Source organism: Oncorhynchus tshawytscha, unplaced genomic scaffold (assembly GCF_018296145.1).
Source record: "Oncorhynchus tshawytscha isolate Ot180627B unplaced genomic scaffold, Otsh_v2.0 Un_contig_9978_pilon_pilon, whole genome shotgun sequence".
Lineage (NCBI taxonomy): Eukaryota > Metazoa > Chordata > Actinopteri > Salmoniformes > Salmonidae > Oncorhynchus > Oncorhynchus tshawytscha.
The window spans coordinates 1,220-15,000 of NW_024607894.1; the positions used below are offsets into that span (position 1 = coordinate 1,220).

The 13,781-nt window shown below is 43.4% G+C and overlaps 1 protein-coding gene across 1 annotated transcript in view; it reads right to left on the reverse strand.

Moving 5' to 3' along the window:
* Positions 1 to 417: 417 nt before the first annotated feature.
* Positions 418 to 13,781, reverse strand: part of LOC112238433 (E3 ubiquitin-protein ligase RBBP6-like) — a 23,503-nt gene continuing 10,139 nt past the window's right edge. Inside the window, exons 4-6 of the mRNA XM_042312704.1 lie at positions 11,779 to 11,958; positions 1,123 to 1,227; positions 418 to 577 (exon numbers count right to left, since the gene is read on the reverse strand). Coding sequence (XP_042168638.1) covers positions 431 to 577; positions 1,123 to 1,227; positions 11,779 to 11,958 — 432 coding nt within the window. The 3' untranslated portion in view covers positions 418 to 430. The remainder of the gene's footprint in view (positions 578 to 1,122; positions 1,228 to 11,778; positions 11,959 to 13,781) is intronic.

The following is a 13,781-nucleotide window of genomic DNA, read 5'->3' on the forward strand; positions in this document are numbered from 1 at the left end:
CTCATCTATATATATATACTGTTAAACCAGCTATAATGTTACCATACCCTACATTACTCATCTCATATATATATACTGTTAAACCAGCTATAATGTTACCATACCCTACATTACTAATATGTATATACGGTACTCGATATCATCTACTGTATCTTGCCTATGCTGCTCTGTACCATCACTCATTCATATATCCTTATGTACATATTCTTTATCCCCTTACACTGTGTATAAGACAGTAGTTGTGGAATTGTTAGTTAGATTACTTGTTGGTTATTACTGCATTGTCGGAACTAGAAGCACAAGCATTTCGCTACACTCGCATTAACATCTGCTAACCGTGTGTATGTGGTATGTGACAAATAAAATTTAGATTTGATAAGTTGCTGTTTAGTCCTCAAATCAGGACATAACGGGGGGTGTCAGAGGAAACTCACGCGTCTATCGTAGGGATGGCGTAGTGCCCGGTGTTGGTCAACATGGCTCCCTTTATAGACGGGTCGTCCACTTCCTTCATGAAGGAACGGGGGATGCCGGTACTCTTCTTGATCCTCTGGGGCGGCTCAAACCCTTTCTCGTTCTAACACACACACACACACAGACACACACACACACACACAGACACACACACAGACACACACACAGACACACACACACACACACACACAAACACACACACATTTACTGGTTTGCTCTGGAAAGCAATAACACACACACACCAAGGATGTGTTGTCTTACCCCGTTAGTAGGACAGTTCCTGATGTGACGTCTTACCCCGTTAGTAGGACAGTTCCTGATGTCTTGAGTAGGACAGTTCCTTACCCCGTTAGTAGGACAGTTCCTGATGTGTTAGTAGGACAGTTCCTTACCCCGTTAGTTAGTAGGACAGTTCCTGATGTGATGTCTTACCCCGTTAGTAGGACAGTTCCTGATGTGATGTCTTACCCCGTTAGTAGGACAGTTCCTGATGTGATGTCTTACCCCGTTAGTAGGACAGTTCCTGATGTGATGTCTTACCCCGTTAGTAGGACAGTTCCTGATGTGACGTCTTACCCCGTTAGTAGGACAGTTCCTGATGTGATGTCTTACCCCGTTAGTAGGACAGTTCCTGATGTGATGTCTTACCCCGTTAGTAGGACAGTTCCTGATGTGATGTCCGTTCTTGCCACAGCGATAACAGGTGTAGTTGGCTGGAGGGGGCCCCGTCAACTTCTTCACATAACTAATAACATGAATACAACGTTAACACAACATTAACACATGACTGACAGTCCAGACAGCTGTCAACATTAACACAGGATAGAGCTGCTCCTACTTCCTGGTTCAGTTACAGGATAGAGCTGCTCCTACTTCCTGGTTCAGTTACAGGATAGAGCTGCTCCTACTTCCTGGTTCAGTTACAGGATAGAGCTGCTCCTACTTCCTGGTTCAGTTACAGGATAGAGCTGCCGCTACTTCCTGGTTCAGTTACAGGATAGAGCTGCTCCTACTTCCTGGTTCAGTTACAGGATAGAGCTGCTGCTACTTCCTGGTTCAGTTACAGGATTCAGTTACAGGATAGAGCTGCTCCTACTTCCTGGTTCAGTTACAGGATAGAGCTGCTCCTACTTCCTGGTTCAGTTACAGGATAGAGCTGCTGTCCTACTTCCTGGTTCAGTTACAGGATAGAGCTGCTGTTACTTCCTGGTTCAGTTACAGGATAGAGCTGCTGCTACATCCTGGTTCAGTTACAGGATAGAGCTGCTCCTACTTCCTGGTTCAGTTACAGGATAGAGCTGCTCCTACTTCCTGGTTCAGTTACAGGATAGAGCTGCTCCTACTTCCTGGTTCAGTTACAGGATAGAGCTGCTGTTACTTCCTGGTTCAGTTACAGGATAGAGCTACTTCCTGGTTCAGTTACAGGATAGAGCTGCTCTACATCCTGGTTCAGTTACAGGATAGAGCTGCTGCTACTTCCTGGTTCAGTTACAGGATAGAGCTGCTCCTACTTCCTGGTTCAGTTACAGGATAGAGCTGCTGCTACTTCCTGGTTCAGTTACAGGATAGAGCTGCTCCTACTTCCTGGTTCAGTTACAGGATAGAGCTGCTGCTACTTCCTGGTTCAGTTACAGGATAGAGCTGCTCCTACTTCCTGGTTCAGTTACAGGATTGGAGCTGCTCCTACTTCCTGGTTCAGTTACAGGATGTCCTGGTTCAGTTACTCAGATAGAGCTACTACATCCTGTACTTCCTGGTTCAGTTACAGGATAGAGCTGCTGCTACTTCCTGGTTCAGTTGATAGAGGCTCCTACTTCCTGGTTCAGTTACATAGAGCATGCTACTTCCTGGTTCTTACAGGATAGAGCGTCCTACTTCCTGGTTCAGTTACAGGATAGAGCTGGCTACTCCTGGTTCCAGGATAGAGCTGCGCTACGTCCTGGTTCAGTTACAGAAACCAGTTACTTCCTGGTTCCAGGATAGAGCTGACATCCTGGTTCAGTTACAGGATAGAGCTGCTGCTACATCCAGGATAGAGCTGCTGCTACTTCCTGGTTCAGTTACAGGATAGAGCTGCTGTTACTTCCTGGTTCAGTTACAGGATAGAGCTGCTGTTACTTCCTGGTTCAGTTACAGGATAGAGCTGATGACAGTTCAGTTACAGGATAGAGCTGCTGACCTGGTTCAGTTACAGGATAGAGCTGCTGACTTCCTGGTTCAGTTAGATAGAGCTGCTGACTTCCTGGTTCAGATACAGGATAGAACAGACCAGTTCAGACAGACAGAGCTGCTGCTACTTCCTGGTTCAGTTACAGGATAGAGCTGATGCTACTTCCAGTTCAGTTACAGGAACTGAACATCTGGAGTTACAGAAATGTACTAAAACAGACATTAGGAAACAGACATCCTGGTTCAGTTCTGACATGGTTGAACAAGTGTCATCACTCAATTAGCAGATGGACTATGACCATGGTGATTTCTCCTCTGACGTTGGACGGGTTCAGACAGTCTGTTCCCAGAAACACCACGATATGTGTTAGCACAGACAGGGACAGACAGACAGACAGGGACAGACAGACAGACAGACAGACAGACAGACAGACAGACAGACAGACATTAAAACAGACAGACAGTCAGACAGTATACAGACAGACAGACAGACAGAGAGAGTCAACTAGTATATAGACAGGGGACAGACAGACAACAGACAGGAGACAGGAGAGAGTCAACTAGTATATAGACAGGGGAGAGGAGACAGAGTCAGAGACAACAGAGTAGATAGACAGACAGGGACAGAGGAGAGAGTCAACTAGTATATACAGACAGACAGACAGACAGAGACAGGAGAGAGTCAACTAGTATATAGACAGGGGACAGACAGACAGACAGAGAGTCAACTAGTATATAGACAGGGGAGAAACAACATAGACAGGAGAAAGTCAACTAGTATAAGACAGACATGGGAGATGGAGAAAGTCAACTAGTATATAGACAGGGGAGAGGAGAGAGTCAACTAGTATATAGACAGGGGGGGAGGAGAGAGTCAACTAGTATATAGACAGGGAGAGAGTCAACTAGTATATAGGGGAGAGAGTCAACTAGTATATAGACAGGGGAGAGGAGAGAGTCAACTAGTATATAGACAGGGGAGGGAGAGAGTCAACTAGTATATAGACAGGGGAGGGAGAGAGTCAACTAGTATATAGACAGGGGAGAGAGTCAACTAGTATATAGACAGGGGGGGAGAGAGTCAACTAGTATATAGACAGGGGTATATAGACATAGAGAGAGTCAACTAGTATATAGACAGGGGGAGAGAGTCAACTAGTATATAGACAGGGGGGGAGAGAGTCAACTAGAGGGGAGAGAGTCAACTAGTATATAGACAGGGGGGAGAGGGGAGAGAGTCAACTAGTATATAGAGGGGGGGAGAGAGTCAACTAGTATATAGACAGGGGGGAGAGAGTCAACTAGTATATAGACAGGGGGGGAGAGAGTCAACTAGTATATAGACAGGGGGAGAGAGTCAACTAGTATATAGACAGGGGGGGAGAGAGTCAACTAGTATATAGACAGGGGGGAGAGAGTCAACTAGTATATAGACAGGGGGAGAGAGTCAACTAGTATATAGACAGGGGAGAGGAGAGAGTCAACTAGTATATAGACAGGGGAGAGGAGAGAGTCAACTAGTATATAGACAGGGGGGGAGAGAGTCAACTAGTATATAGACAGGGGAGGAGAGAGTCAACTAGTATATAGACAGGGGAGAGAGTCAACTAGTATATAGACAGGGGAGAGGAGAGAGTCAACTAGTATATAGACAGGGTAGAGAGTCAACTAGTATATAGACAGGGTAGAGAGTCAACTAGTATATAGACAGGGGAGGGAGAGAGTCAACTAGTATATAGACAGGGAGAGAGTCAACTAGTATATAGACAGGGGAGAGAGTCAACTAGTATATAGACAGGGAGGGAGAGAGTCAACTAGTATATAGACAGGGGAGAGAGTCAACTAGTATATAGACAGGGGAGAGAGTCAACTAGTATATAGACAGGGGGGGGAGAGAGTCAACTAGTATATAGACAGGAGTCAACTAGTATATAGACAGAGTCAACTAGTATATAGACAGGGAGAGAGTCAACTAGTATATAGACAGGGGAGAGAGTCAACTAGTATATAGACAGGGGAGAGAGTCAACTAGTATATAGACAGGGGGGGAGAGAGTCAACTAGTATATAGACAGGGGAGGAGAGAGTCAACTAGTATATAGACAGGGGAGAGAGTCAACTAGTATATAGACAGGGGGGGAGAGAGTCAACTAGTATATAGACAGGGAGAGAGTCAACTAGTATATAGGGGAGAGAGTCAACTAGTATATAGACAGGGAGAGAGTCAACTAGTATATAGACAGGGGAGGGGAGAGTCAACTAGAGAGTCAACTAGTATATAGACAGGGGGGAGAGAGTCAACTAGTATATAGACAGGGGAGGAGAGAGTCAACTAGTATATAGACAGGGGGGGAGAGAGTCAACTAGTATATATAGACAGGGGAGAGAGTCAACTAGTATATAGACAGGGGGAGAGAGTCAACTAGTATATAGACAGGGGAGGAGAGAGTCAACTAGTATATAGACAGGGAGAGGGAGAGAGTCAACTAGTATATAGACAGGGGAGGGGTCAACTAGTATATAGAGGGGAGAGAGTCAACTAGTATATAGACAGGGAGAGGAGAGAGTCAACTAGTATATAGACAGGGTAGAGGAGAGAGTCAACTAGTATATAGACAGGGGAGGGAGAGAGTCAACTAGTATATAGACAGGGGAGAGGAGAGAGTCAACTAGTATATAGACAGGGGAGAGGAGAAAGTCAACTAATATATAGACAGGGTAGAGGAGAAAGTCAACTAGTATATAGACAGGGGAGGGGAGAGAGTCAACTAGTATATAGACAGGGTAGAGGAGAAAGTCAACTAATATATAGACAGGGGAGAGGAGAGAGTCAACTAGTATATAGACAGGGGAGAGGAGAGAGTCAACTAATATATAGACAGGGTAGAGGAGAAAGTCAACTAATATATAGACAGGGGAGGGGAGAGAGTCAACTGTGTCTAACCTCGTCAGCCTGATAGATCTGTTTCTAACCTAGTCAGTCTGTTAGGTCCTGATTGATCTGCGTCTAACCTAGTCAGTCTGTTAGATCTGTGTCTAACCTAGTCAGTCTGTTAGGTCCTGATTGATCTGCGTCTAACCTAGTCAGTCTGTTAGATCTGCGTCTAACCTAGTCAGTCTGTTAGATCTGCGTCTGACCTAGTCAGTCTGTTAGATCTGTGTCTAACCTAGTCAGTCTGTTAGATCTGTGTCTAACCTAGTCAGTCTGTTAGATCTGTGTCTAACCTAGTCAGTCTGTTAGATCTGTGTCTAACCTAGTCAGTCTGTTAGATCTGTGTCTAACCTAGTCAGTCTGTTAGGTCCTGTTAGATCTGTGTCTAACCTAGTCAGTCTGTTAGGTCCTGTTAGATCTGTGTCTAACCTAGTCAGTCTGTTAGGTCCTGTTAGATCTGTGTCTAACCTAGTCAGTCTGTTAGATCTGTGTCTAACCTAGTCAGTCTGTTAGATCTGTGTCTAACCTAGTCAGTCTGTTAGATCTGTGTCTAACCTAGTCAGTCTGTTAGATCTGTGTCTAACCTAGTCAGTCTGTTAGATCTGTGTCTAACCTAGTCAGTCTGTTAGATCTGTGTCTAACCTAGTCAGTCTGTTAGATCTGTGTCTAACCTAGTCAGTCTGTTAGGTCCTGTTAGATCTGTGTCTAACCTAGTCAGTCTGTTAGGTCCTGATAGATCTGTGTCTAACCTAGTCAGTCTGTTAAATCTGTCTAACCTAGTCGGTCTGTTAGGTCCTGTTAGATCTGTGTCTAACCTAGTCAGTCTGTTAGGTCCTGATAGAGCTGTTTCTAACCTAGTCAGTCTGTTAGATCTGTGTCTAACCTAGTCAGTCTGTTAGGTCCTGATAGATCTGTGTCTAACCTAGTCGGTCTGCTAGGTCCTGATAGATCTGTGTCTAACCTAGTCAGTCTGTTAGATCTGTGTCTAACCTAATCAGTCTGTTAGATCTGTGTCTAACCTAGTCGGTCTGTTAGGTCCTGATAGATCTGTGTCTAACCTAGTCGGTCTGCTAGGTCCTGATAGATCTGTTTCTAACCTAGTCAGTCTGTTAGATCTGTGTCTAACCTAGTCAGTCTGTTAGATCTGTGTCTAACCTAGTCAGTCTGTTAGATCTGTGTCTAACCTAGTCAGTCTGTTAGATCTGTGTCTAACCTAGTCGGTCTGCTAGGTCCTGATAGATCTGTTTCTAACCTAGTCAGTCTGTTAAATCTGTCTAACCTAGTCAGTCTGTTAGGTCCTGTTGAATCTGCGTCTAACCTAGTCAGTCTGTTAGGTCCTGATAGAGCTGTTTCTAACCTAGTCAGTCTGTTAGATCTGTGTCTAACCTAGTCAGTCTGTTAGATCTGTGTCTAACCTAGTCAGTCTGTTAGATCTGTGTCTAACCTAGTCAGTCTGTTAGATCTGTGTCTAACCTAGTCAGTCTGTTAGATCTGTGTCTAACCTAGTCGGTCTGCTAGGTCCTGATAGATCTGTTTCTAACCTAGTCAGTCTGTTAGATCTGTGTCTAACCTAGTCAGTCTGTTAGATCTGTGTCTAACCTAGTCAGTCTGTTAGATCTGTGTCTAACCTAGTCAGTCTGTTAGGTCCTGTTAGATCTGTGTCTAACCTAGTCAGTCTGTTAGATCTGTGTCTAACCTAGTCAGTCTGTTAGATCTGTGTCTAACCTAGTCAGTCTGTTAGATCTGTGTCTAACCTAGTCAGTCTGTTAGATCTGTGTCTAACCTAGTCAGTCTGTTAGATCTGTGTCTAACCTAGTCAGTCTGTTAGATCTGTGTCTAACCTAGTCAGTCTGTTAGGTCCTGTTAGATCTGTGTCTAACCTAGTCAGTCTGTTAGGTCCTGTTAGATCTGTGTCTAACCTAGTCAGTCTGTTAGATCTGTGTCTAACCTAGTCGGTCTGTTAGGTCCTGATAGATCTGTGTCTAACCTAGTCGGTCTGCTAGGTCCTGTTAGATCTGTGTCTAACCTAGTCAGTCTGTTAGATCTGTGTCTAACCTAGTCAGTCTGTTAGGTCCTGTCTAGATCTGTGTCTCTGTCAGTCTGTTAGATCTGTGTCTAACCTAGTCAGTCTGTTAGATCTGTGTCTAACCTAGTCAGTCTGTTAGATCTGTGTCTAACCTAGTCAGTCTGTTAGATCTGTGTCTAACCTAGTCAGTCTGTTAGATCTGTGTCTAAAGTCAGTCCTAGTCAGTCTGTTAGATCTGTGTCTAACCTAGTCAGTCTGTTAGATCTGTGTCTAACCTAGTCAGTCTGTTAGATCTGTGTCTAACCTAGTCAGTCTGTTAGGTCCTGTTGAATCTGCGTCTAACCTAGTCAGTCTGTTAGATCTGTGTCTAACCTAGTCAGTCTGTTAGATCTGTGTCTAACCTAGTCGGTCTGCTAGGTCCTGATAGATCTGTGTCTAACCTAGTCAGTCTGTTAGATCTGTTTCTAACCTAGTCAGTCTGTTAGATCTGTGTCTAACCTAGTCAGTCTGTTAGGTCCTGTTAGATCTGTGTCTAACCTAGTCAGTCTGTTAGATCTGTGTCTAACCTAGTCAGTCTGTTAGATCTGTGTCTAACCTAGTCAGTCTGTTAGGTCCTGTTAGATCTGTGTCTAACCTAGTCAGTCTGTTAGGTCCTGTTAGATCTGTGTCTAACCTAGTCAGTCTGTTAGATCTGTGTCTAACCTAGTCAGTCTGTTAGGTCCTGATAGATCTGTGTCTAACCTAGTCAGTCTGTTAGATCTGTGTCTAACCTAGTCAGTCTGTTAGATCTGTGTCTAACCTAGTCGGTCTGCTAGGTCCTGATAGATCTGTGTCTAACCTAGTCGGTCTGCTAGGTCCTGATAGATCTGTGTCTAACCTAGTCAGTCTGTTAGATCTGTGTCTAACCTAGTCGGTCTGTTAGGTCCTGATAGATCTGTGTCTAACCTAGTCAGTCTGTTAGATCTGTGTCTAACCTAGTCAGTCTGTTAGATCTGTGTCTAACCTAGTCAGTCTGTTAGATCTGTGTCTAACCTAGTCAGTCTGTTAGATCTGTGTCTAACCTAGTCAGTCTGTTAGGTCCTGTTAGATCTGTGTCTAACCTAGTCAGTCTGTTAGATCTGTGTCTAACCTAGTCAGTCTGTTAGATCTGTGTCTAACCTAGTCAGTCTGTTAGATCTGTGTCTAACCTAGTCAGTCTGTTAGATCTGTGTCTAACCTAGTCGGTCTGTTAGGTCCTGTTAAATCTGTGTCTAACCTAGTCAGTCTGATAGGTCCTGATAGAGCTGTTTCTAACCTAGTCAGTCTAACCTAGTCAGTCTGTTAGGTCCTGTTGAATCTGTGTCTAACCTAGTCGGTCTGCTAGGTCCTGATAGATCTGTGTCTAACCTAGTCAGTCTGTTAGATCTGTGTCTAACCTAGTCAGTCTGTTAGATCTGTGTCTAACCTAGTCAGTCTGTTAGATCTGTGTCTAACCTAGTCTGTTAGGTCTGTTAGTCTGTTAGATCTGTCTAACCTAGTCAGTCTGTTAGATCTGTGTCTAACCTAGTCAGTCTGTTAGATCTGTGTCTAACCTAGTCAGTCTGTTAGATCTGTGTCTAACCTAGTCGGTCTGTTAGATCTGTGTCTAACTAGTCTAGTCAGTCTGTTAGATCTGTGTCTAACCTAGTCAGTCTGTTAAATCTGTTAGATCTGTCTAACCTAGTCTGGTCTGATAGGTCCTGTAGAGCTGTTTCTAGTCAGTCTAGATCTGTCTAACCTAGTCAGTCTGTTAGGTCCTGATAGATCTGTGTCTAACCTAGTCGGTCTGTTAGGTCCTGTTGAATCTGTGTCTAACCTAGTCGGTCTGGTCAGATTGACTCTGGTCTGAAAACACATTGCTGACGCACCTTATTTCTCACGAGAAAATACTAATCTACCAGATTCACTTGAATCGACTTTATTTTTAAAAAAAGTAAATAAAATAAATAAATAAAAATCAATTTAAATAAAAAAATATATTTTTAAAAAGGACAGGAAGTGTAAATCCACTGGGGAGAAAACAGATATTATCCTTCGTCTAAGAGACGTTTTATTGGATAAAACATTCATACTCCACATTCAGCTACCCAATCACAGCTACACACATAAATGGTCAGGGGTCTAAGAGACATTTTATTGGATAAAACATTCACACTCAGCTACCCAATCAAAACACAGTCCTTTTAACAGCTCACTGTCATCACAGCCTGTTAACACCATTAAAAGTAGTAAATGCTGTTCTCTGGTTGAACGCCACAGGGTATAAATATATAATATAAATAAATATATATAACGAACAATAATAAAAATCAGTTCCATCACAACAACAACAGATCAACCAAGAATCACGTCCGTGGTTCACACTGTAGGTTTGTGTTTTACTTCAGCAAACTACATATTTGAGGATAAAACAAGAACTATATTTGAGGATAAATTACATCTGCTAAATGTTATATATATATATATATATTAAGTAAATCTCTTCAAAAACACAGTGTGGTGACAAAGCATGGTGCAGTAGAGAGGATTTGGCAAGTTGAAATGTTTTTTAAAAAGTTGTTACACGGCTTCAATATGTTTTGAAATCAAGACTGATAACAGGTTTGTTTATAAATTAGTGTCCTAGGGGTGAAAGGTCATGTATGAGCAAAACAAACAAATACAACCCGTTGAGTCTTCATTTAGAGAGAAAAACGATTCTTCAGGTGTTCGGGGACGAGTGTGTGTGTGTGTGTAACGTACGAGTGTGTGTGTGTGTGTGTGTAACGTACGAGTGTGTGTGTGTGTGTGTGTGTAACGTACGAGTGTGTGTGTGTGTGTAACGTACGAGTGTGTGTGTGTGTGTGTGTAACACACGAGTGTGTGTGTGTGTGTGTGTGTGTGTGTGTGTGTGTGTGTGTGTGTGTGTGTGTGTGTGTGTAAGGTCAATGTACGAGTGAGTGTGTGTGTGTGTGTGTAACGTACGAGTGTGTGTGTGTGTGTGTAACGACGAGTGTGTGTGTGTGTGTGTGTGTACGTGTGTGTGTGTGTGTGTGTGTGTGTGTGTAACGTGTGAGTGTGTGTGTGTGTAACGTACGAGTGTGTGTGTGTGTGTGTGTGTAACGTACGAGTGTGTGTGTGTGTGTAACGTACGAGTGTGTGTGTGTGTGTGTGTGTGTAACGTACGAGTGTGTGTGTGTGTGTAACGTACGAGTGTGTGTGTGTGTGTGTAACGTACGAGTGTGTGTGTGTGTGTAACGTACGTGTGTGTGTACGTGTGTGTGTGTGTGTGAGTGTGTGTGTGTGTGTGTGTGTGTGTGTGTGTGTGTGTGTGTGTGTGTGTGTGTGTGTGTGTGTAACGTACGAGTGTGTGTGTGTGTGTGTGTGTGTGTGTGTGTGTGTGTGTAACGTACGAGTGTGTGTGTGTGTAACGTACGAGTGTGTGTGTGTGTGTGTGTGTGTGTGTGTAACGCAGAGTGTGTGTGTGTGTACGAGTGTGTGTGTGTGTGTAACGTACGAGTGTGTGTGTGTGTGTAACGTACGAGTGTGTGTGTGTGTGTAACGTACGAGTGTGTGTGTGTGTGTAACGTGCAGCAGCAAGTGTACGTCTCCTTCAGAGAGAAATCTCTTTACAGGGAATCACATCAGAAACACCAATTAACATCATTACAGTCAGTCAACATCATCATCACATCATTACAACCAAGTCAGTCAACATCACTTTTTGAAAACAGTTTTTTTTTTACACTTAGTTTCAATCCAACTCAACTGTTTTAAGAGAAAAGAGAGAGAAGGGAAGGAGAGAAGGAGAGAAGAGAAGAGGAGAGAAGGGAAGGAGAGAAGAGAGAGAGAAGAAGGAGAGAAGGAGAGAAGGGAAGGAGAGAAGGAGAGAAGAGGAGAGAAGGGAAGGAGAGAAGGAGAGAACAGAAGAGGAGAGAAGGGAAGAGAGAGAGGAGAGAAGAGAGAGAGAAGAAGGAGAGAAGGAGAGAAGGAGAGAGAAGAAGGAGAGAAGGAGGAGAGAAGAGAAGAGAGAAGAAGGAGAGAAGGAGAGAAGAAGAGAGAAGGAGAGAAGGGAAGGAGAGAAGGAGAGAAGAGGAGAGAAGGGAAGGAGAGAAGGAGAGAACAGAAGAGGAGAGAAGGGAAGGAGAGAAGAGGAGAGAAGAAGGAGAGAAGGAGAGAAGAGGAGAGAAGAGGAGAGAAGAGAAGGAGAGAAGAGGAGAGAAGGGAAGGAGAGAAGAGAAGGATAGAAGGGAAGAGGATAGAAGAGGGGAGGAGAGAACAGAAGTAGGGTGAAGAGGAGAGAATATATAGTATACCTTTGAGAGTTGGGCCAGTGATATAGATGAAGCATGATCATCAATCTGTTTGAGACAAAAATCAGATTACTGCTCCATCACACACACACACTGTAGAGTAACACACACACACACACACACACACACACACACACACACACACACACACACACACGCTAGATATCTACTGTCAAAACCATGTTGATGGTATTAAATAGTCAGTTATGAAACTCTGGAAGAGACATTGCCATAATAAACACACATCAGCTTGGTAATGAGACATGAAAAGGACCATTAAAAATGAAAAAGTCCCCAAACAACCTAATCATTTTCATTTATTTTTTACCTTCAGAACAAATGAATGATTTACAAAAAAAAGGACCAGTTAATTTCATAAAACATCCAAAAAGTATTAGTGACATTAAATTAGGTCTTTTTAAAAGAGCACCTTCTCCCCCAGTTTCGCGGGCGTCTAATCCCCCTCCAGCCTAAAATGGCGTCTAATCCGCCAGTTTCTTCTTGGGCGTCTAATCCACCCAGTTTCTTGTATAGGTGGCAACATGCTAACACCCTGAAAATGATCGATCTAGCACCCTGTGTGAGCTTGTATAGGTGTTAGCAACATGCTAACACCCTGTGTGACTTGCTTCTTGTATAGGTGTTAGCAACATGTTAAGCAACATGCTAACACCCTGTGTGACTTGCTTCTTGTATAGGTGTTAGCAACATGCTAACACCCTTGTATAGGTGTTAGCAACATGCTAACACCCTGTGTGACTTGCTTCTTGTATAGGTGTTAGCAACATGCTAACACCCTGTGTGACTTGCTTCTTGTATAGGTGTTAGCAACATGCTAACACCCTGTGTGACTTGCTTCTTGTATAGGTGTTAGCAACATGCTAACACCCTGTGTGACTTGCTTCTTGTATAGGTGTTAGCAACATGCTAACACCCTGTGTGACTTGCTTCTTGTATAGGTGTTAGCAACATGCTAACACCCTGTGTGACTTGCTTCTTGTATAGGTGTTAGCAACATGCTAACACCCTGTGTGACTTGCTTCTTGTATAGGTGTTAGCAACATGCTAACATCCTGTGTTCAAGGCACACTTAACCAGCATGGCTACCACAGCATTCTGCAGTGATACTCCATCCCATCTGGTTTGAATCTTAGTGGGACTATCATTTGTTTTTCAACAGGGCAATGACCCAACACACCTCCAGGCTGTGTAAGGGCTATTGGACCAAGAAGGAGAGTGATGGAGTGCTGCATCAGATGACCAGGTCTCCACAATCCCCCGACCTCAACCCAGTTGAGATGGTTTGGGATGAGTTGGACCGCAGAGTGAAGGAAAAGCAGCAAGTGCTCAGCATACATAGCCCATCTGTAAATAGCCCACCCAACTACCTCATCCCCATATTGTTATTTGCTCTTTTGCATCCCAGTATCTCTACTTGCACATTAATCTCCTGCACATCTATCACTCCAGTGTTTAATTGCTATATGGTAATTATTTATCCACTATGGCCTATTTATTGCCTTACCTCCCTACTCTTCTACAATTTCCACTGGACAAAGATTGTGTTATTGACTGTACGTTTGTTTATGTTTAACTCTGTTGTTTGTGTCGAACTGCTTTGCTTTATCTTGGTCAGGGTCACAGTTGTAAAATGAGAACTTGTTCTCAACTGTCCGACCTGGTTAAATAAAAGGTAAAAAATAAAAATAATAAAAACATGTGGGAACTCCTTCAAGACTGTTGGAAAAGTATTCCAGGTGAATACCTCATGAAGCTGGTTGAGAGAATGCCAAAAGCTGTCATCAAGAAGGCAAAAAGCAGGCTACTTTGAAGAATCTAAAATCTATTTATTTTTTTGGTTACTACATGAT